The 24632-nt window shown below is 38.1% G+C and overlaps 1 protein-coding gene across 1 annotated transcript in view; it reads right to left on the bottom strand.

Annotated features, from left to right (window-relative positions):
- The window catches only part of ROL5 (repressor of lrx1), a 135199-nt gene that overhangs the window by 94724 nt on the left and 15843 nt on the right, over window positions 1-24632 (bottom strand). Inside the window, exons 2-3 of the mRNA XM_089808643.1 lie at window positions 22947-23061; window positions 22236-22378 (exon numbers count right to left, since the gene is read on the bottom strand). Coding sequence (XP_089664769.1) covers window positions 22236-22378; window positions 22947-23061 — 258 coding nt within the window. The remainder of the gene's footprint in view (window positions 1-22235; window positions 22379-22946; window positions 23062-24632) is intronic.

Here is a 24632-nt window from a genome sequence, read left to right as displayed (position 1 = left end):
AGAAAGAAATTACACAGTGCTTACTGATTATCATGTGCTAATTAAGGAGAAAACCCAAATTGGAAGCTAGATCGGCATGCAGAAGAAGTGGTGGGATTGAAGAATAGATTTGAGTGAACTAAGTTTCTTCATTGCATGCAGAAGATGAACACAGTAGCTGATCATTTCACTCATGCAGGCATTGAACACGAGCCCACAGTTTTTCTCTATGATTATCCTTCACCACCTCCATTCACTTGTGCATTGCCAACTGGAACTACCATCCACTCCAGGTAGACATCTGACATCCAATCGCCATTATTAAGGAAGTCATGAGCCACATGTATAATGCAGGAGTATTTTTACTGGATAGTGACATTGTTAAGAGTTTTCTAGTTGAATCATTGACTGGGATAGATTATTGTATTTTTTCTGAATATGTGTTAAGTTTCATCCTGTTGTCTACCAGATTAACACACAGTCATGAATGAAAAATTATGGGTTTATACAATGAGCTTATTGTTGAGTTTACTGTATACCATAAACTTGAAATGAAAAAACATTTGGTGTATTTGAGTTGTTTGACAAAATTACCAGCACAGTCCTAGAACTTTGTGTAAAAAAATTTCTCAAAATACTACAGTGGTATCAGAGCCACAAGACCTGCCATCTTGTGAGAAATAATAAAAATTTTGCAGACCATTATCACCCTAAAAATGACAGCCAGGCATGAGTAGAAGACATCATAAATTCAGTCACCTACAGCCGGAACAAGCAGACTCCTCAGTACATATTGACATTGAAGATAGTTTTTTTGTTGATGAAGAAATAACTTTGGAAACAGGTGAACAAGCTGATATTACTCAACAAGTTGATCATTTGGGACAGGTTGAACCAGAAAAAAACATTCAAATGGCCCATAACGAAGATGAATAGGACAAGGAAGTCTGGGAAACTTTACAGGCTATTAGAGATGGACAGAACAACATTACAAATGCTTTACAGCAATTAGCAAGTACTATGCAACAGTTGCTTCCGGTCCACAGAAGGGCTCTTTGCCATCACAGTGGAGGTGGTACTATAGTTGGGTCTCCCCGAGCAGCTAAAGCTCCCACACATAACACAGACAAACCCTTGATGTCGGTTTTAAATGTAGAAGAAGTTGCACCACCTGTAGCTCTGAATTTGTAACCAAATAATGTTATGGCAACATTTGATGAGTGGAATTTGTTTTCGGATCCAGTTAAACAAAATCTGACCTTCGTTCAGTATTTAAATCAGAAAAGAGAGGCTGATAAGCAGCAACAGGATCGGAGACCGAGAGCACCTAACAGGAATTTAAAACATGTTATGAACAAACTTACTCTCCCCACCTTTGATGGCAGTAGTCAGACATCCGCTAGAGCTTGGATTCACAAGCTGGATACTTATTTGACACTTAAGCCCATGGCTGAAGTAGAGGCCATCAGATTTGCGACCAGGCACCTAGAGGGAGCCACGTATGATTGGTGGCATCATGGATTAGTCACACATAATCATGGCCTCATAACTTCATACGAGACTTTCAGCTCTAAGCTAATTACCCGCTTTGACAGAAAGGATGTTGAAGTCTATTACAGGGATTTGGCTTAGTTACGTCAGAGTGGATCTTTAGATAAGTTAATTGATGAGTTTCAGCGTATATCGGTTATGCTGCCAAATATGTCAGAATAGCGGAAAGTGATGCTATTCACAGAAGGTTTACAGGACAAATTTAGGGGTTTGGTTAAGGTCCTTAAACCAAACACTCTGGATGACGCAATCAAGATAGCTCATGATTTGGATTCACCCTCATTGATATTACAGCCTCCAAAGAAACCTTACAGGGGATCTACATCAAGCCAAAGAAATAAAAACCAGCAGAAACCCACTCCTCCCAGGTTGGATTTTGAAACACGGAATGAATTCAGGAGGAAGAAATTGTGCTTTACTTGCAGGGAGCCTTGGACCCTCAATAACAGATGCCTCGGGAAAGGCAAGATACATTATGTTGAGGTTCTCTCTGAGGATGAAGGGGAGCAATAGGAAGGTGAAGAGGTTGAGGACAGCGAGGAGGAAGAAGTTGAAGAGCAACCCCTTAAAGATAAGAAGAAGAAAAATGTCACGGAACAGCCTCCAATTATAGCCACTCTTTCTAGTGATCTGGCATGTCATCCTTTTAGGGTGAGGGGTGTGGTTAAGGGACAGCGCATTGTGTGCCTCTTGGATACAGGAGTCTCACATAATTTCATTAGTACACAGATGGTATCTAAGAGAGGTTTGCAGATAGTTGACATTCCCGAGTTTGAGGTGAAGGTTGCAGGCGATGAAGTGTTGAGGTGTACAGAGAAGGTAGCTGGTCTTCAGATACAGTTTGACAATTATCTTTTGAAAACTGATTTCTACGTTGTTGATTTGAATGGGTTGGATGCCATTCTGGGTAGACAATGGTTAAGGGCTCTTCGCAGGCACACTTTTGATCATGAGACCATGCAGTTGGAATTCTCACAAGGTGATCGGGTAGTAGTCCTCAAAGCAATCCCAGATAGTGGACCCAAATTAATTACAACTCACAGGATGGAGGCCATTTTGAGACATGATGATATAGAGTGGGCGACACAGTGTTTCATCTCCTGAAAGGAGACACAGGATACAGGGCAGCAGTATCATTATCACATTCAAACAGTTATAGATAAGCCAAGGAGAGTGTTTGAGGATATACTTCTAGGAATCCCACCAGATAGAGGGTTTGAGCATATCATTGAGCTAGAGAAGGGTGCCAAACCCGTCATTACTACCCCTTATCGTCACCCCAGGCACTGCAAGGAAGAGATAGAGAAGACGATCAAGGAGCTTTTAGATATGGGGCATATCAGACCCAGCTCTAGCCCCTTTGCCTCTTCAGTGGTGTTGGTTAAGAAGAAGGATGACACCCTTTGGATGTGTATTGACTACCACGCACTGAACAAGAGAACCATTAAAATCAAGTATCCGATTCCCCGCATTGATGAATTACTAGATGAGCTTCACAAAGGCAGTTTATTTCTCGAAGATAGACCTTCGATCAAGATAACAACAGATTCAAGTCCGTGAGGAGGACGTGCATAAGATAGCTTTTAGATGCCACCACGAACACTATGAGTTTTGGGTGATGCCATTTGGGCTCACTAACGCACCTGCCACTTTCCAGTCGTGCATGAACCATATTTTCAAGAAACAGCTAAGGAAGAGTATTGGTTTTCTTTGAGGACATTTTAATCTTCATCAGGACTTGGGAAGAACATTTGCAGCATTTGGATGAGGTTTTTAATTTCATGGAGGAGCATGTCTTATTCGCAAAAGAGTCTAAGTGTGAATTTGGGCTAACTGAGATTCTCTATTTGGGGCATGTGATTGGTGCCAAAGGGGTTAAGGTGCATTAGGAGAAGATACAAGCAATTCTAGATTGGCCACCACCGAGAGATGTATCTGAGTTGCGGGGTTTTCTTGGTCTTTGTTCCTATTACCAACGGTTCACCAAGGGTTTTTTCCCAAGTAGCAGCACCCCTTACCGATTTGACACGAAAAGGGGCATTTAGTTGGACAAAGGATTCTGAGGCAGCATTTGATAAATTGAAATAGGTGATGAGGACATGTCCAATGCTAGCACTTCCTGATTTTTTTAGGTCCTTTGTTTTAGAGTGTGATGCTTCGGGAAGCAAAATAAGGGCAGTATTGATGCAGGATCGTCATCCCATTGCTTTTGAGAGCAGAAAACTTAGGGGCAGCAAGTTACTATATTCCACCTATGATAAGGAGATGCTGGCTATAATGCATGCCTTAGCCAAATTTAGACAGTACTTGGTGGGAAGTAAATTTACAGTAAAAATCGACCATAACAACTTACGCTACTTCCTAGAACAGAAGGAGTTGAATGAAAGGCAGTAGAAATGGGTCAGCAAGATACAAGCTTATAATTTTGACATTGAGTATGTCAAGGGGAAAATTAATATAGTTGTTGATGCTATTTCCTGACGACCCCCAGTGCTAGCATGTTATGCCATTTCTGAGATTTAGCAAATTGGAGGTCCCAGCTATTAGTGGAGTATTCCAAAAATGCTCATACTTGTCAGGTTATGGATGGTATACTTCAGGACGAGTGGTACAAGGTAATGAATGATGTTATATATTACTATTTACCGCATAGATCAATGGATTAATTCACACAGACAATGAACAAGAACAGCAGAACTCCTTTTATTATTCACATATGCCAAGAGATTACATATAGAGCATAAGATAAGATCAGATGATTTACAATGATCCCAAATGGGGTATAAATACTTCCCGCTGAACCTTCCCGAAGGGGTCCGTTGGCTACATAACAATCCTAAGCTACTCATCAGCTACAAAATACAAAATCTCCGACGATATAACCAAGTCGGCTACAGAATGCAAAATCTACCGACTAAATCATCCCCCCAAAAAAGAAAAGTCGTCTCCTGACGACTAACAAAATAGGAGACAACTCATATACAACAAAGTAAAAAAAAATACTAGAGAGAAGGTGATGCCCCTAAAGAGTGCTGTTGTCAACGCAACTCATAGACCTAATCTATCCAGATGCACAAATCCTTCTAAATCTGTGTATTAACTTCTACGGCCTCCTTCAGAATAAGCGCCGCATCCATAGCCTATGGCTTGGCTAACTGCAACTCCTATTCAGCTGCTTCCCTATCCCGCAACAGTGTTGCATGCTCAACTACCCACGCTACCTGGCCAAATCTACATTTACCCTTTCTCTAGCCTCCTCTGTTGCTAGAGACCTCTCCGCTGCGACCCTGTCTGCTGCCCTGTCCACCTCCGCACACCTGCGAGCATAGCAGACTTCTTTGTATAACCCTACTATCTCCTGCGCCAGCTTCTCCATGAGAGTGTTGCATAGACCCAACTCCGACTCGATGGCCCAATCCACCAACATCTCCGGTGTCTCAACTATTGGCCATCCTCTGTCCTCAAAACATGAACGGAACCACTGCGGGCAAATCCCCCTGAAGTTAGCCCGAACCAAATGCCACTCCCTTCGCCGAGTCATAGCCTGCAGTGCCACATTGTGTCCCTTCTTTAGTACAACCTTCATAGCCCTGAGGTAGTCCCTGCACTTGTCCTCATCTAACCCATAATCCTCCTTTGCCACACCCTCCATCGTCCATTCCACATCACTATTCTCTTCCTCGTCTGCGGTGGCCATGCCTACATCCGATGTGGTCTCCTCTGCTCTCGACGCATCCACAGTCTATGTCACTCCTACCTCCTGAGGCTCTGCTACTGTAGCTGATACCCCTAGATGCTTGGGGGTATAGTGGTGAGTATTCCTGCTTGTCACACGAGTGACCCGGGTTTGATCCCCGACAACGGCGCCAAATGTTTACCACATAGATCAATGGATTAATGCACACAGACAATGAACAAGAATAGCAGAACTCTTTTTATTATTAGCATATGCCAAGAGATTACACACAGAGCATAAGATAAGATTAGATGATTTACAATGATCCCAGACGAGGTATAAATACTTCCCGCCGAACCTTCCCGAAAGGGTCCGTCGACTACATAACAATCCTAATCTGCCCGTCAGCTACAAAATACAAAATCTCCGACGGCATAATCAAGTCGGCTACAGAATGCAAAATTAACCAAGTCGGCTACAAAATGCAAAATCTACCAGCTACAATTACAAAAATAAAATCTACCTAGTACCTAAATCTAAACTAAAGGGGGATATTATGCGCACCATACACGATGCACCATCAGCAAGGCACCTAGGTTTTTTTAAAACCTACACGCAAATCAGGGAGAGATTCTCTTGGAAGGGGCTTGAGGATGATGTATTGCAGCATGTTAGAGAGTGTCAGACTTGTCAGCAAAACAAGTCTAAATAGGGCTTTCCTACAGGTTTACTACAGCCTCTCCCTATTCCAGCCCAAAGGTGAGAGAGTATCTCCATGGATTTTATTGTTGGGTTGCCGAGGGTCTAGGGAAGGGACTGCATTTTTGTAGTGGTGGACAGATTGACCAAGTACACACACTTCTTTGCAATCGATTGGTCAGCCTCTTAGGTAGCTAAGTTGTTCTTTTGAGAGGTTTTCCGTCTCCATGGATTACCCAGGACCATTGTGAGTGACAAAGACAGTAGGTTTCTCAATACCTTTTGGCAGGAGATTTTCAGATTGACAGGTACGAAGTTGACTCCCAGCACAAGCTATCACCCACAAACGGATGGTCAGACCGAAATAGTGAATAAGTGGGTGGAAGGGTACTTGAGGAACTACATTGCAGGCCAGCAGAGAGCTTGGGTTAAGTGGTTGTATTTGGGGGAGCATTGCTATAATACCACTTATCATATGTCTATTCAGATGACTCTTTTTCGTGCCCTTTATGGTTATGAGTCCCTTTCTTTTATCAATTTGGCCTTACAGGACAGCAGGGCACCTTTGGCCAAAGACTGGATTATGGACCAGCAGGACATCCTCCGAGCTCTCAGGGATAATATTCAATAGGCATAGAACTAGCAGAAGTTACATGCTGATCGACATCATACTGAGCAGAGTTTTGAGGTGGGTGATCAAGTCTTTCTTCGTCTACAGCCATATAGATAAAGCTCTCTGAAAAAAGGTAGGTCAGAGAAACTTAAGCCCAGATTTTATGGACCTTATTATATCACCAGGAGGGTAGGAGAGGTCACTTATGAGCTAGATTTGCCAAGTGACAACCGAATCCACAATGTTTTTCATGTTTCATGCCTCAAGAAGGCCGTGGGCCAGCAAATTGTGCCCTCAAAGTGTTTGCCCCCACTTCATGAAGTGGGTAAGCTTATTTTGGTGCCGGAGGAAGTGATTGAAACCCGGGAGAGGAAGCTGCATAATAGAACCGTCAAGGAATATTTAGTTCGATGGAACGATTTACCATATGAGGACGCCACTTGGGAAGGTGAGTCTATACTACAGCATCCAGCATTGAGATTGCTTGAGGGCAAGCAATCCCAAGAGGGGAAGACTATCATGTCCCCTTCTCAGTGCTAGTGTTTTGGGCCCCAAGTTAATCTATTTCCACATCCGGATAGATTAACGGCATTATCTAACAAGATGCCTACCAATCACAATGGAGGTTTAATTTTGTATACTTCATAACTTTATTAATGTGTGCGAAATAAAGTCACTTTATGTTATAAAGTTATTTACTTTATAAGTGACTACAGGACGAAAATGGTGTTTTTATCTCACATTCCTTGCTCCTTGTGTTTTCTCCCACTTTGAGGTTATAAAAGTGGAGCTTGTATTGGGATTTGGACACAAGGAAATTTATGAGCTTGAATACTTTGAAGTTCTAGTTGCTTAAATGTGACTGGTCCGAACTGTGAGGATGAGACCCCTCCAGTTTTCCTTCCGAATAGATTGGACGTTACCCCAACTCTTCATCTATTTTGAAGCCATATCAGACCTTTCGAATAAAGGTCATTCTGCATTCAAAGCCATAATCTCAGAAAATACGCATGGGAGAGTAATATGTAGAGATCATTGGGCTGAGGTTAACAGTAAGGTACGGTGTTGCATTTCTTTTTCATTGCCATATTAGAATCGGTTGGATGCTTATGGTCAAGATAGGAACTAGGGGGAATAACCATGCATTGAATCAATCCGTGGCTGAGTTCTACTGAGCTACGAGGCATAGGTGAAGTCACAGGGTTCTAGCGGACACTCCAGGTGAGGGTAGAATCAATTCCGTCAGGTCTTCACACCAGCACAGACTCCTTACGCGCAGCATTAACTTTGGTCCCAACTGTGATTTTTAATGCCAGTGGAAGGTTGTCGTGAATGTGTATGGGAAGTCAAGTTGAGAAAGAAGTTAACTGAGAAGTCAGATATGGAAGAACCTTGATAGTGCAATCACTATCAACACTTAGATACAGGTCTGTGATTATCCTTCACCACCTCCATTCACTTGTGCATTGCCGACTGGAACTAACGTCCACTCCAAGTAGATGTCTGACATCCAATCGACATTATTAAGGAAGTCATGAGCCGTATGTATAATTCAGGAGTATTTTTATTGGATAGTGACATTGTTAACAGTTTTCTAGTTGAATCATTGACTGGGATAGATTATTGTATTTTTTCTTAATGTATGTTACGTTTCATCCTATTGTTTGCTGGATTAACGCACGGTCATGAATGAAAAATTATGGGTTGACACAATGAGCTTACTGTTGAGTTTAGTGTATACTATAAACTTGAAATGAAAAAACATTTGGTGTATTTGAGTTGTTTGACAAAATTACCAGCACAGTGCCAAACCTTTGTGTAAAAAAATTTCTCAGAATACTACAGAAGTGAAATGCTAGTTAGCCGTTATGATGCTTCATGAACAATTTGTTATAGAAATTATGATTTAAGGAATACGATATTATCATGGAAATTTTCTTCCCTTGTAGAAGCATGCCACAGGGGGGGAAGCATTGCTAGTAAGGAATTGGGCATGAGGGCACCACCTTTCATTGGACAAATAGGAAGGAGTCCAAAACCACCATGGCTAAGGATAAACGGCTAGGCAAGCAAGAGTGTACGTTGGACGACCATGAGCTACCCAGTCAGTTCTTAAGACAAGAAAAACATTAAACATTTAATAGCATAAAATTGTTGTCTTTTTATAATTGAGACCGTTGAGTAATCACCGAGATGTAATTCTATATATTGACAACATGTTATTTTTAACATTTGTACTTGCACCTACATGTATATATATGTGTGTGTGTGTGAGCATAAATCAACATATTGGTAAAAAGAAATTACATGATTCAATTTACGCACATAAATATATGTATATATGTATGTACAACTAGAGGTGACACCAATAGCATGATGCCAATATATTTTAATATAAAATCATGAGGAAGGATAACCTTTATATCTTTAATATTGGCTCCATATTGATGAGCAATTTCCACCTTCATATTGGCTTATATTCTTTTAAAAAAATTAATTGGTGAAGTTACTTGTGACCGATGGCTGGCCATGTACCGCCAATCTTTCTTGTAACTGAGCTAAGCATGCGGGTGTTTTATTTATTACTCTCCCCGCTGCCTAAGAAGCATTCTTTTCTTTGCTCGCATTTGTTCTAAGGTTGTATTTCTTTTCAAGAATTATCTCTCACGGCCTCAAGCCAATTTCCAACTCCAATAGATAGCATATTGCGAATCGTTGCATCATTGAGCGATTATCGAAGGCTGTGAATCCTACCAAGTCTATTACCAACAGTTTCCAACTAACACTCCATCACGTTGAAGCTCATTGCTCTTGAGCCACGCTAGGCAACGCATCAAACCAGCTACAAGTCATGCAACCATTTCTCATTTTTTATTGCCATATATTCTATGTTCATATTTGATTTGAATGTTGCAAACAATGGTGTAAAATAGCTTTCTATGTTGACAATGATCATCCTCAATAATGTTTGAAGCAACAATGGTAGCAAATAAAAGCTATAAAATGTAATCTATGGAACTGTTATGAAATTCTGAATCTCCTTTCATACCATGTTTATCGGGTGTTGTAGATAATATAGACCCACGATTATGATGAAATAACTTGTAATCACTATGGATGTTTCAACAAACATTAATTTTCAAAAGGCAAAATGGTGTGTAAATATTTTAAGCAAGCACTGATATACTGCATTACATGTACACCGATCGGATTTATACAGTGGTATTGACCATATACCACTAAGATAAGATCAGCTCGGATGGAAATAAATCTGAACTGCTAAAATTGATTCTTGCATTGTACATGACTCGGAATCTCCCAGCATACACCCAAGACCGGAAGGGTCAAGCATTAATGGGTGTGAGGAGAGATACCCCTATAAGAACAAAAATAAAGTTAGAAAAGAAAGTGATTAAATGGTGAAAACTAAATATTATATTGAGTCAGCTAAGTAAGTAACCCTTGTTGTTCAGTAAGTAACCCTTGTTGTTCGGTAAGTAACCCTTGTTGTCAAGTTAAGCAGTGGGTTGATACTCAAAATACCAGAATGCTTAGTGGTTGGACAGGATGTCCCCTGTCTATTTTTCCGAGTAGGAGGGCCTTTCTCGGATGAGATTGTGTGAGGATATTTAAGGGTCCATGGTTGGGAGGTTAAGCCCCTGACACTGCTTCTCCTCTACAATCTGCATTTAAATATGTTTTGGTAACAAGTATTTTACTTTAATGAATTTGAAATTTTCAAGTTGAAGATGTGTTAAATTGATTAATATCATTTAATCAGTTATTCCCTTCAATGCTTAAGAATCGGTTCCTTTTTAATGTACTCGTAAAACATTTGAATTAGTTGATTTTCCAATTGAACACGAAATGTATCTATATGCATGAGATAGGCTTACCCAATGGTTGTTGTATTTGTCTTTCATTTATGTGAATAATGATTATGAACATATCTTTTAACTATATGTTATTGTCATAGTTAGCAATAGGAAAGAAAAGGGATGATACAATAATATTTGATACCCTAAATGGTATTTGTCATTATGTTACAGTGGTAATTGACGCCCTAAATGATGTTTGTCATTATGATACAATGGTACAACTATTTGTGCCCTAGTGGTATATGTGTACTAACTTGGGTTTTGTAGATGCTGCCCTAGGCGATTTCCGGCTTCGAAATTTAGGGTATGGAAACCTTAAATCCTCTATTTAAATTTATTGATGATGCCTGCAATTGTTAGTTGAAATATTTCAGTTAAGTTGTTTGTAACCGTTAAATCTCTTTCGCATGAACATAACTGTCATAACTTCCTTCTCATGAATGTGAAGTAGTATTTGTATTTCGAAGTTATGCTAGTTGTTAACTAAGACTCGAAAAAAGGGGACATTACAACAGAGAAGGCTGACTCCTCTTCCCAATGATCTACAACATGAGCCTATTGTTGAGACCCTCCTTGGTTGGACATTTGATCAGCCAACTACTTTCTACAAAACTTTTACATATGACCAAGTTTACTACAATAATGACATGTCATAGATTTCAGATTCTTTGCAAAATCATGATTGTTGCTTTGTCCTTTTTGCTGAGTGGACTTGCATTTGCCTTCGTCATTGGCAATAAATACCTTTTCCACATTAGCAATCTTGCTTTTGCTGCTACCAAACAATTGTTTCCAGCTAGCTTATTACAAGATCTTATTGCACAAGTCATCAAACTCCAAGTCAACATTAGTGGATGTAATGTTGAGAGTTTGGATGAAGTGCTCATATGATGGTGGTAAGATTTCCAATATGATATCCACCATATCCTCTTCTTCCATCTTGCCACCAATGGCCTCTAGTGCTCATTTAACATAATCGAGAAAATATTCTTAAAAAAGCTTTACCTTATTTGAAATCTCGTGCAAATCCTTCAAGTGACTCCAAATATCTACAGCAGTCTTGCATGACGATACATTTGGAAGAATCTCATTGGAGAAAGAGAGCACAAGTAGCATAACCACTTCCCAATTACACGCATCAAACTTATCTTCATCTTTATCCACAGTTGTGGAACGAGTAGTTTTACTAAGAAGAAGTTGATCAAGACACCAATATTCAAAATAGTGAGCATCTTCTTTACGACCATAGTTCTGATTCTATTTGCTCCACTGAGATTGATCTGTCCACTTTGGGGCTTCAGCGTTCCTCTGACAATGCTCTTGGACCGCTCTCTTGTTATAGTCACCATCTCCTACAGTTATGTGAGTCTTCTAGTATGGTGATTTTGAAGGGTCTTTCCTGCTTCCCTAGATCTAACTCTTTACTTGTTGGCCTCATTGTGTTGGTGCTAGCATTGTTGATTATGCTATCACCTATCCCTCCTAAATTCCTCGCATCCATAGTTTCACCATCTTACGCCTTCCTCTTACAGATCATGCTCTCCTTAGTATTCGTTTGCACATTTCTCCTCTTTCTCCGCCCCCTCTCCCGTCACCTCATCTCCCATCTATTACTACTTGTTCACCCATTCATTTCCGCTTTCCAAACAGCAATTGTGAGCTTTTTTCCTCTCATCTTTCCAGACTCCTCAATCCTGCGTGTTTCTCTAACTAGTGTGAGGCCACCTCCATGTTTGACTTGCTTGCAACGGTCATCCAAAAATTCGCCATCCTTTCAATTCCTCACCATCCTTTGCTACCCTCCGTAGTAAATGATGTAATACTTGTCCCATGAACCAATGGTTCGATGTGGACTACAAAGTTTTCCATCACTCGGTGCGTTTTGCTTTTGAGGCTCACTCCCCCAACTTTGCTCATCTTCGTTTGTCTTACCTTCATTTTATTCATCATAAGAAATGTTCCTTTTCTGGTTCTCAATGCAAATCCCTTTGTTCCACATTGATCCACAACCCCCAGCTTTTTTGGTGCACCCTTTTCCCCCGTCATTACCCTCTGCCCTCCACCCTTGACTTTTGCTCCCTTACCTCCCACACCACGACTCTTTATGACATCCCTAGGCAGCCTTCTTTACACCCCATCCCGCCTCCTTTTTGCCAGTTGTTCACCCCTTCTTACATTTATGAGGCCATCAAATGATTGAGATGTAGCATAGTTGCGGATGAAGAGGGTTTTCAAGTGGAGCTCCTCAAGTTTGGTGCTTCGGTTTTAGGCCCCTATCTCACTATTCTTTTCAACAGAGTGATTTGTACCGAGTTCCCAATTTCTTGGTCCAGGCATTTGATTTATCCTATCCACAAGACCGGTCTGGTCTCTAATCCGAAGAATTACATAACCATCATGATTGGGCACACGTTTTCCAAACTTTATGTGACAGCCCTTAATGCTATGCTATCTGGTGAACTTGACAGGAAAGGTTTTAGGGCTAGAGGGCAAGTTGGTTTCTGGGCCAACTATCAAACCATGGCCCACATCTTCACTTTAGGGGCTATTATTGAGGAGGCTAGGCACAGATCGGAGAAGGCTTACTGTTGCTTTGTTGATTTTCACAAGGCTTTTGATTATGTTCCTAGGATGGCTCTTTTTGAGAGGCTTCACGAGATTGAGATTTCTGAGATGTTACTTACCGCTATTATGAGATTATATGAGACTATGATTGGCAGATTTAGAAGCCCTAAGGGTTTCTCAGATCCAATCCATAGCACCATTGGGGTCAAGCAAGGATGTCCTCTCTCTCCTACTTTGTTTGGGTTATATATTGATGAGCTTCTGGACTTCGTTCTTAAGTCTTCACTCCTTGGGGATGGTTGTTATCTTCACCAGGTCCTGATCTCCATTCTTCTTTTTGTGGATGATGTGGTTCTTCTTGCTTCCTCTCCAGATAGTTTATAAAGGCTTCTCGATGGCTTGGCTTCCTTTTGCGACCAATGACAGCTTGTGGTTAACCTGGGTAAGACTCGGGTCATGATCTTTAACTGCTTGAAGACTTCCCATCTTCACTTCTTTTTTTAGGGTCAGAGATTGAGATCACTTCATCTTATACATATCTGGGAGTTAATTTTTTTGGACCACAATTCAATATGAGACCTGCGATTCAACCCTGGGTAAACAAGGGTATGGGCTCTCTTGCTATGCTTGAGAAGCAATGCTTTAGACCTCACTTTCAGGATACCTCGTCCAAGTTATCCCTCTTAGACTCCCTTGTGCGGTCGACAGTTCTTTATGGGTCTGTAGTTTGAGGCCTGTCTCTCCTTAGTTCTGATTGGGCATCGATCGAGCAGGTTCAAACATTACTTTTGAGGCGGATCATTAGATGTCACAAGTTCACTCCTCATAGTATCATTCCAGATGAGTTTGGTGCTCATCCTTTCAATCTCACGGTCATTTTTAATCTAATTTGGTTCCTCCATCATCTACATGGTTTTGCGGATTTGGTTGGTGACCGTGATTGGTACTCCTACTCGGCTTATTGTTCTTCAGCTACTACTACGAGTTCTAATTCTGGGTCTCAAGCTCGTTGTTGGTATGCACAGACTTCTTCTTTGTTGGGTTTGATTGGGATAAGATATTGACCTCCTCCCCCCTTACCAGTTCTCGCTGAATGCTCCTACTCATCTTCTCCCCTCACGGCAGGAGCTAAATGAGCATGTCAAACTTGACATTTATAGACAATACATTGCCACTACCTAGATTAACCCATCTGCTGATTTACGTCCAAGGATATCCTTTTATACGAAACACTTTTTGGAGATCTCTGATGAGATTATTGTTCGTCCTAGCTACCTTTCTCGGCAGTGGTCTCATGGCTTGCATATTTCTCTCCCTTCAAAGTTGGCTCTCAATGTCTTCGAGCTCAGACTGATCATAATATAGACAGCGGAGAGCGGATCTATATGTTGTGCACTTTGGATGAGGCTGAGACAAAGACTCACTTTCTTTTCTGTTGCCCTATCTACTATGGGATCAAAGGGAGATTTTTCTGTCTGTTTTGGGAGTGTCTCTCTTTTTTATTTTTTCAGTTACTATGATCAATGATGTCTTGCACTTTATCTTCAGGAAGCCACTATGCTCCGTGATAGCACTCTACAGTCACTACTTCCTCACTGGCATACTTCTACTCAACTCATTACTGCCTTTTTTACACCATTATCTCCTCCGCGTGGTGTGAAAAGGTCGTCTAGCTCTACCAACTCCTCCAGTCATTCCAAATTTGCCAGATCTGTCAGATCTCGCACCAGCTATTTGCAGCAGCAACACTCCTCTACGAGTTCTCAGAGACAAAGTAGAGCTTCTACCCTTCGGTAGGCATATCCTTCTGTGATTGATTTCTTTCTGCCTAGAAAGGACTCCTAGTCTTTTGTCTTCACCTCTCTCTGTTACTTTTCTTCTTCTTGTTCTGTTGTATGCTTTTGTTTTCAGACACTATTTGCTGATCCTGTTGTTTCCAGCCTCATTGTTGTAACACTCTAGTCCCATAGACCCTTTTCTGGTCTTTTGTTGGACATTAATATCATTATCTTATCTTATCTACTTCCAAGTAATCTAGTTCTCATCATTGAACCTCTCACTGCCTTACAACATGATGTTGGGTAATGAAGTCATCCCTCCTGCTACCCAAAGACATGGAAACTAAGACCAAAATCAAAACAAAACTACAATCCTTGTTGATAAAAAAATCGGCAAAAAACACTAACCAAGATTTTTTCAAAAAATCGTCAAAGAGAGTTGCTACAAAATAGTAGCACAATTTTTTGAAGAAATCACCCACAATTTTGTTGAGAAATCATCAAAAAACAGCAAGTATTCATGATTTTGAGGAAAAATCATCCAAACATTAGATTGTGGAAAAAATTCATGATTTTTGTTTTGAAACAAATTGCCCAAAATTGCAAAAGACAATTTTTCAGAAGAAAAAAAATGTGTAAAAACCCGCAATATTTTGTTTGGCACAAAAAATGTTAAAAACCTCCCACAATTTTTAGCAAAAAACTACCAAAACCCTCCTTACTGAAACCCTAGCCAAACAAAAGAAAACATGCAAAGCGGATGCAAAAAGAAGACTAAGCTAGTCGCAGCACTAAAAGAAAGACCAAGGCATATTAAAAAATGCCAAAACAACATGTCATGCATAGAAACAAAAGAAGAACTGGACAATGATTCTTCAAAAACAACGCCAAAACAACGTTGCACACCTTCAAAAGAGGGGGAGAAAAACCTTTGACAAGGGTTACGCGAGCATGAAAAATAGGTTGTGAACTTGAAGCAGATGCAAGTAGGGCAAAACAATGCTGAAAAAAAATTGCATGTCAAGCAAAAAATGTGTCACATGCTCAGTTTCACGACATTGCAACAGAGAACACCCCGCGGTCGCATCAAAGATACTAAAGCGTAGTATGAAAGAAATGCAATCACAATTTCCTACACAAACCCTCAAAGGCACATTTTTTTTCAAAAGCCAACATAGATTTGAAGAAATTGTTACCAAAATTATTCCTAATTCATTGTTGTTTTCATGGTGAATACTTGTAAAGTTTCAGAGTGTTGCATGGTTTTTTAGTTAAAATTTGCTTGAGTTGAATAGAAGTTAAAAGAGTAGTTTAAGTAAATAATGAAATACATTGTTGTCGAATCATGGTGAAACTTGTGTTCATACATTTTTGTACTTGTTGATTGCAAGTAACATTGTAAGGTTGGTCTGAACCTCATTGCCGCACTTCACTTTGATTGCTTAATGTTAACTGATTTGCATACTTTATGGTTTTGATGTACACAAGTATTTTGAAAATCATACATGCATGGTCACACCCTTAGAAGATAGCACCCTCCTCAACATATCTGATTTGGCAAAGCAAGGTCTGGATTAGTCTCACAACTTCAATAGTATCTTGCATTAGCGGAGTTAGAATTAGAAGTTGCTTAGATTTATAAACCTTCCTGCCAATTGCACTTTATTTCAAGTTGTTAGTAGTAGTTGATGCACACTATTGAAGTTTTGGTAGCTTTAGTAGGAAAAACCTGTGAGATCAAAGAGAAATTAATATAATTAAAATGATTCACATATATATATACAACTTTAATTTAGTTTTCCATCATATTAATTACATTAATGAATAGACATGTCCCATGTCTCTTCTCTTAGTTTATTCCTCATATAAATACAAGAGGAGGCTGTCATTTGGAAAGTATTTACCAAACATTATGCCAGTGCTATTACATTCACAGTGGTCCTTGGGAAATTAACATAGTATCAGAGCCAAGCTGCAAATGTGATGGATTTGAACACACAAATATCTTCCCATCTCTGGTAGAGTGATTGTAAGATTTCAGAAGTTTAAAGAAACTTGTCGGACTCGATGACTGTTTAGAAACTTGGATCCTATCCAACAATGAAGCCAGAGAATCAGAAGGATGAGAGAGTTGTCAATTACCTTCAAAATATTCTGGAAACTCGACATGGAAATTGAAAGCGATGATGCTGCCCAACTCTTTGTGTTGTCGGGGAGTCAGACCAGTTTGAAAGTTTGAATCCACTTGAAAAGTTCTCTCAGGGCCCAACTTTGAGTTTAATACCTGCATGTTGCTAAAAAACATTGCAATTGGGTGGAAGATTGCATTGTGAACAAAGTACGATACATGTTTCCTTTTTCATTTTGGAGCCATTATTGCTGTTTATAAAATAGATACTCGTACAGTGTGAGATATCAAACTTATGATCAAGGGTACCGCATGTTCCAACTGACTCAAGTGTCTACTATGACTATCTGAACAACAAATGTCATACAGGAAGCATGTCATCTTTCTGCTTCTCTTCCCAATGTCTGTTGATGGATACTTTGGCGAAACTTTGAGTGAAGGCTATTGGTGTCGTATATAAATGCAAAGAGCAACCTATGGTGTCATTCTAACATCCTCAACAATAACAATGATTTTTGCAATCATATGTTTGGGATATGGAAATAGCACGCATGAACTCCTTGATTTTTTATCAGGTTATTACACAGATTTGTCACTTGGGATCCACACTACCGCCCGTGCCATTGCAGAATTTTCATTGTTGCTGTTGCGAGAAGGATGTTTTAGTATTTTCTTATGAACATAGATTGCACTAATTGTTACTTCGAATTGTTAACTCTTCACTCAGATATATTGTTTGGATTGAATATGATTGGAATGTCAATGAGAAAATAAGCAACCGTAAATTCCTAGTTGTGCGTTTGCACATGGTATGATAAACATTTATACCTTTTCAAACAATTTAGCGGAAAATTAGAGTCGTGCAAGAGAGCCATTAATATTTGAAGGAGTTAAATACAGGTCTTGAGAACTAGGAACCCACCACCAACCAAGTAAGTATGGAGGTGTATTAATTATGTTTTCTTTTGATATTCTTATGAAATATATTTTTTAATTCCTTGTATTGTTAATATGTAATGGTAGATATTTGATAGTGTAAGGAGATGATGACATTATTATTTGATATAATATTTGTTAAATGTAGAGAGATTTATTATTTGAGTGGGAAAAGTAAAGATTGAGTTTATGTTATCTTATTTCTTATTTAAAATGAAGAGTTGTGTGATTGAAACATGTAAGAGGGTAATAATATTATCGTGCATTTATGATATGAGGAAATTATACTATATATATATTAGAGTATTATGAATTCTCTTTTTAAATGTGAAATCACTCTCTCACGATCGTAGATTATTGAATATAAATCTATATAAAGTATAAATATATGAATTTATATAATTGAGAATTATGATGTGAATCATGATAATATTAATAAGAAATATATTTATATTCTTGTTAGTATTAGGCATGAGTTAAAATACAAACATTCTTTTTTATTATAAAATATTAATAAGAAATATATTTATGTTCTTGTTAGTATTAGGCATGAGTTAAAATACAAACATTCTCTTTTATTATAAGTATTGTTTTCCTTGATCTTTTCCTCTGAGAGTGTTCTTGCAAGAAGAGGGAAATTGAGATTCAAAGGTGGCCTGACATTTCATTAGAGACAACCTTTGAAAAGAGGAAGCAAATAGAGGACGTGATTCAGTCAACCTTCGGTTATCTCGGTCATATTGATTCTTCACTGCCATTGTCACTGTCACTGAACTATGCTCCCCTAATTGTAGATCCTCATTGATTCGCACATTGCTCACATGCTTCATACCATAGATTTTGCAAAAGCATAAACTGTACTAATAACTATCATGTATAGTACTAATATACATGATAGTTCATTGGAGATTATAACAAAGTTAGCCAGGTCAAAGTATATTACAAATTAAATTACAAGTTGGCCAAGGCAATAGCAAAATGCAATAAGGTCCTATCCTAGAAACATCCAGGCCAAAACATAGAGTGGACCCTAACGGATAGGAGAAAAAACATTAAAAACATGAAGCACAAACCCATCCAGATAAGAGATAATCCTTAAATGACTCCAAACCTAAATCAAGAAACATAATCCACTCTAGTAGAGAGGGGCCATGAACACACAACACATACTCCAATGCCAGATCCACAATCACCAGAGTAACTAAAGTCATCTCAAACATGCAAAAATGCATTGGCAAAAGAACCACCTTCCTACCAATCAAATCCAGACCTCCACATGCCACTATGAGATCCATATGCCATGTAAAAGACACATGCCAGGAGTCCACATCAAAAGTCATCAGAGCATATCTCTAGACAAAAACCAACAACTAAACAAAACTGCAACACTAGAAAATGCAATATCCAGAACACTGGGAACAACCTTTAAGCCTGAATTCTAGTGCAAAAACCTTCTAAAAAAGAACATAATTAAACGCGACAAATGGAACTTCTTTTCCCTGTCAACTGGAATTGCATTTTCTTTGTTTATTGAAGCCATAGATATGCAAACCACACAAGCTTCCAAATACGAGTGAAAAACACCAAAGCACTGTAAAGCATTATATTCACAAGATCACAGAATACAAAACTGTCTTCCACTTGTTTTGATTGTCCTCCACTACACTGTGGCACTGTTCTAATATATAATTGTATTCAATTGTTCAAAAGATTCAGTACACAAACTTATTCCTCCAAGAATAGAAAATAGCAGACTTCCAGACCACAGTGTTTGAGCAACCACAAATACCAAACACCTCCGTAACACAATGTTTGACATCAACAAACAACCAAACATATATTTTCAACAACCTCAAGCCATGTGACTAGTAACATTGGAGATAGTGAGGATGGTGTGATATACCACCGTCCACCTATAAAAATTCTCAACATATAAAGCTCAAATATCCTATCGACCATGATGGCAATCTTCCCCAATAAAATTAATAAAATAGATATAAATCAATAAAATAAATATTGAACTTATTATTATTATAAAATAAATATAAATATAACAAATATATAAATTCAAATGGCAATATTTAAAAACCTTTAGAAATCTTTGAGTTTGCTAAAACAAAAGCAGCCAAGACTGTTAGTAAGGTGTAAGAGAAGATAAGATAAACTATTAGTGTCCAACAAGAGACCACAAACGGGCCTAAGGGACACAAGCAGAGCCCAAAAGGCAGCAGGACCATCAAACGGTGTCCAAGAAAAAGGAAACAGACAAAGCAAGAGCAAATAAAGAGAAGCAACACTATACAAGCAAGGCTACAAGACCACAACATAACATTTCTTCTGGTAGAGCTCAACACATTTCTTCCATATTTTTTCCACTAGAGGTCAGTACATTTCTTCCACAATTGTTCACATATTTCTTCCATTATTGAGAGTTTTAGATCCAAGAGAGAGTTGACCATCAACAGACAAACACAAGGCACGGACTTGAAACCACATTTTATCCTACGACTCTCCCTTAAGCACACAAGCACAATGTCAACTTGCAAAAAGTATGCAACTCCCATCAAAACTCCAAGTAGATCATACATGCACATTATATTTTAGCAGTGAAACAATGGGATGCAGACAGGGCATCCCCACCACCATCGAGACATATGGAGACAACAAAGGCAGCCAGGCATCTCCACGATGTCTCGAGGATGCCCAAGTGTCACCAAGATGTCTTGAGGATGCTTGAGAATCTTTAGAACGAATGTCTCATGGACACCCACACATCCCTTGAGCATCTTGATGACATCTAGAAGTCGCTTGTCCATAGACGTCTCAAAAGTGTATTTTCTTATAATAAAATAAATTTGGGGGGGTTAGGGTCAAACCCTAATTTTGAAGTGGGTCCCTTCTATGCCCTCTATGCCTTATGACTTCAAATGCAAAGTGGGTTGGTGATCATTTGGCAGATATTGACTTTGAGGTGTTCAATAGTTCAAATGATGGGGCATTTGGGGATAAGTAGAAGCCTCCTTTCACTACACTTTGATATCTTGTACTTAGTCTGATATCATGCTACTCATTGTAAGCATCTTTACGATATATTTGATATAATAAAAATCTCCAATTCGACAATTTCATCTGTCAAATTTTATATAGCATTCAAGTGCATTTTTTCATTTTTGTGACCAATGAATCTTGGATTTTTATCCTAGCCCAAATCAAGTGAGGCCAAAATCGAGGAAAACCATCTTCGACATGAATGCACAAAAACCCAAACCGGCAAGAACAGTAGCCCAACAAGGGTACAGAGCCCGCAAATACACCAACCTAGCAAGTGTATGAAACAAAGGCAAGAACACTTGCTAAGTCACCTAGCATGAACACTAGCAACATCAACACTACTTTCTAACCTGCAAGCGCACTAAATTTATACAAGCACAAGCCTATAATTACAATGGCCTAGCAAGGGTTGAACCTTGATGGTAACATCAACAAGCCACAACTTAACCATCTCTATGGGATGAAATATTTTCAATGTCAATAATAAACATTTATTAAAATTAAACATTATTCCATTTACATCAAATTTTTAATAAAAAGTTAACATTTAATATATTTAATTTCAATTTTATTACATTTTGCTGTTGTACATTTTTTTTAATATTAATATTTAATAAGTAAAATCTAATATTTTTTTAAGAAAATTAAATTTTTAGATTATTAATTTATAAAATATAACAGATTTTTAATTGAAGTAAATAAATATAGTGTTGTATTAAATATAACATAATTAAGAGTTCAACTAGCCACAAGCCGACTACTCATAACTCTATTCACAGTATAAAAATAAGGTCAGAGTAATCTGTTGGTTTCAAGGAAATTATTAGCCTGCTGGAGTTGAATTAGAATTGTTTGAATTTGTGACAAAACAATTGTTAGAAATTGGTTCTCTAATACTATTTGTGACACTTTCAATTTAAAATGTCTTCTTTCTATTTCGTCCAAAATGTTTTTCAATGTTGACTCCACTTAAATATTCACAATAGTTTTGATGTATTCTGCAAGCTTATCTACTTATCGATACCATGAATATTTGTTCTGTCATTAAAAGTCATTCATGGTAGAATAACATCTACCCTTAACTTCATTAGACCATTCAAGTAAATAAAGTAGATGTCAGATGAGGCACCAGTCATACATGATACTAAGTTTCATACATTCACAATTAAAACCTTCTCATAATCAAAGTTCATCAATGCATAAAATAATTAGAGCCTTGAAAGTTCAAATCTCATTACAGATGGTATCATAGGCTTTTTGTTGCCTTGTGCAATCTATCATTGCTCTAAAAACAGTTTGTGAGGCCTCAGTTAGATCTTGATCTTTGGCTTTTGAATTCTAAGTGTCAATCTAGACATGTATAACAATCATACAAACTGACCTGAATTTCATTCCTTTTCACAGTCTCCAGTGAGTCATCCCTATAACCAGTAATACCTTCATCTATTGATAACAAGAACAGATCTAAGCCATAATTGTGCCGTTGATTAAGTTCTGTTAAGACATGAGCCAGAACAGTAGAGTCTGCACAAAAAAAATTTAAAAACCTTTCAGGTTAAAGCTTCAGATAAATGTTTCTATGCATTCCCAATTGAATGGACTTGAAATTAACAGCATATATTTACAGAGTTTGACTTAAGAAACTTCTTCTTCATACAGCTAAGCAGATAAACATACAGTCAGAAAAATCATAAACCCCTTTCCATACCAGCAGATGCACCCATGTTAACACGGGTGACATTTATGCATTCTTATCAAGAATATTTCAGATACCGCAAGATAATAGTGCTGTCCTTTAATGTAGACATTTAGATTATAAAACTAAAAGGAGAAACGAAGCAGTATCCTGTATTAATTGTATATCATAAACGTGCAGTCTTTCTACTATAGAAGATTTTCTTAATAGTGTAACATCAATGAAGTTTAAATGGATAGTAATATGCACTAAACATGCATACTAAATTGCTTCATAACAGCATGAATAGTTATCAAATAACTTTTCTATTCTACTACATTTAGGATCTTCATGACATTACCAGTTAAGATAAAGAAGAATGATAAAAGCATTCATCCTACTAACTTCATTCTCTACCTTTTCCTCCCGAAGCTCCAATAGCAACACGTTCTCCGGGCTTGAAAAGGTGATTGTTGATGATAACCTTGTGAATCTCTTCTTCAAAGGTAAGATAAAAACATTCCTTGCACACCTTTACACACATGAACAATATTAGCACAACGGGCAAAACCCTTGTACAGCTCTATAAAATTTAGTTTTACTTGTAATCTTCTTGAATTGGACATTACTTATTTAAACAATTCTTCAGAAAGATCATTCAAGGATTATATGTTTCAAACCACCTATACTGAAAAAAGTTGGCTCAAGGTATCAATCCATAGTTATTAGTGCTATACTGTCATAAACTGATAACAAAATAAAGTCTAGGAAAAGGTAGAATACCATTAGAATGTCATTTAGTTCATTCAATTAATAAAAGTAAACTCCGACCAACTTTTAAAATTATTGTGGAGACTTCTTCCAAGAGAAGACTCGACAGAGTGTAACATATGTTGTGAAAAATGGAGTGTGTTACCTTTAAGGGCAAGTTGAGAACCCATATTAAAACAAAAAAGTAACATTGCAAATGAAAGATGAGAAAAAAATTGCATGATAGATTTCCACAAGTATATCAGAAGCCTAGGTTTAAGAAGACTGCTAGAAAGTGCCTTGCTGTTCCATGATAAAACTAAAAGGATCATCTGTAAAACCTGTGGAAATGCAGAAGTCATGATACAATCATGAATTGAGGTTATTATAGAATTCAACCAATAAAATAATAATCATATATTTTGTTATATCACACACTAATAGTCCATTACAGATATAGGATTTCATTTCCTATCTTCTAGGAACCCTCTCGTAACAACTCTATTTTCATAGACATATTGTTCTAACAAGCTATTACCCTACATATTAATCTAACAAACCAAGTGACTTATAATAGGTTGTTACTCAACAAGGCAATATTATGACACTTATTTATAATACTAACTTAAATACACACATTAACACTAATTTCTAGCACATACTAACCCCCCCTCTAACAACAAACCTAATAGATTTTTTCATTAAAACACACATAGTCACTTCTTTGATGAACTTTGACATACAGATTGTTCACTACTATGAATCCATCCTCTCAAACCCAATGATAGTTTGCCCCTAGTGTTGCCCCGATTTTTTGGGACGAGGACAACAAGGGGTAGGAGGACGAGATTCTAGGATGGCAATTTTTTTTGCCATGTTTGGAGATGGCAAAGGGGACGGCTATATAAATAAAATAATTTTTAAACTATATAGGAAAAGTTGCATATATACATTACATTCATATGAAAGCATGGATAAAGCATGTCATTTAAACGTAATAAAACCTTAACATACAACACTACAATAGTCAAACTCGATACTCAATGCGTATTGTGTTTACCGGTTAGGGTAGACTGGATCTAATGCATACTACAGTAACAAGATATAAGATATAGCACAAAAAAATGTAATGCTTCAGGAACCAAATATATATTTCAACAATGCTTCAAGACTTCAAGTACATCCTATGCCAGAACAAGATAGATAGCAATGACCAATACTGAATGGCTCCTCTCTCCGATGGAGAGTGTACAAAAAGATTACGAAGTGGTGCGACCGAACCGTCACATCATAATAGAACACCATTTGGTTACTAACTAACACCCTTAACTAATCCCGATGGCATAACGCACT

This window comes from Cupressus sempervirens, chromosome 11 (genome assembly GCF_028749045.1).
Source record: "Cupressus sempervirens isolate cs-2001-9-10 chromosome 11, ASM2874904v1, whole genome shotgun sequence".
NCBI classification, from domain to species: domain Eukaryota; kingdom Viridiplantae; phylum Streptophyta; class Pinopsida; order Cupressales; family Cupressaceae; genus Cupressus; species Cupressus sempervirens.
This window is presented reverse-complemented; position numbering and strand designations above follow the sequence as displayed.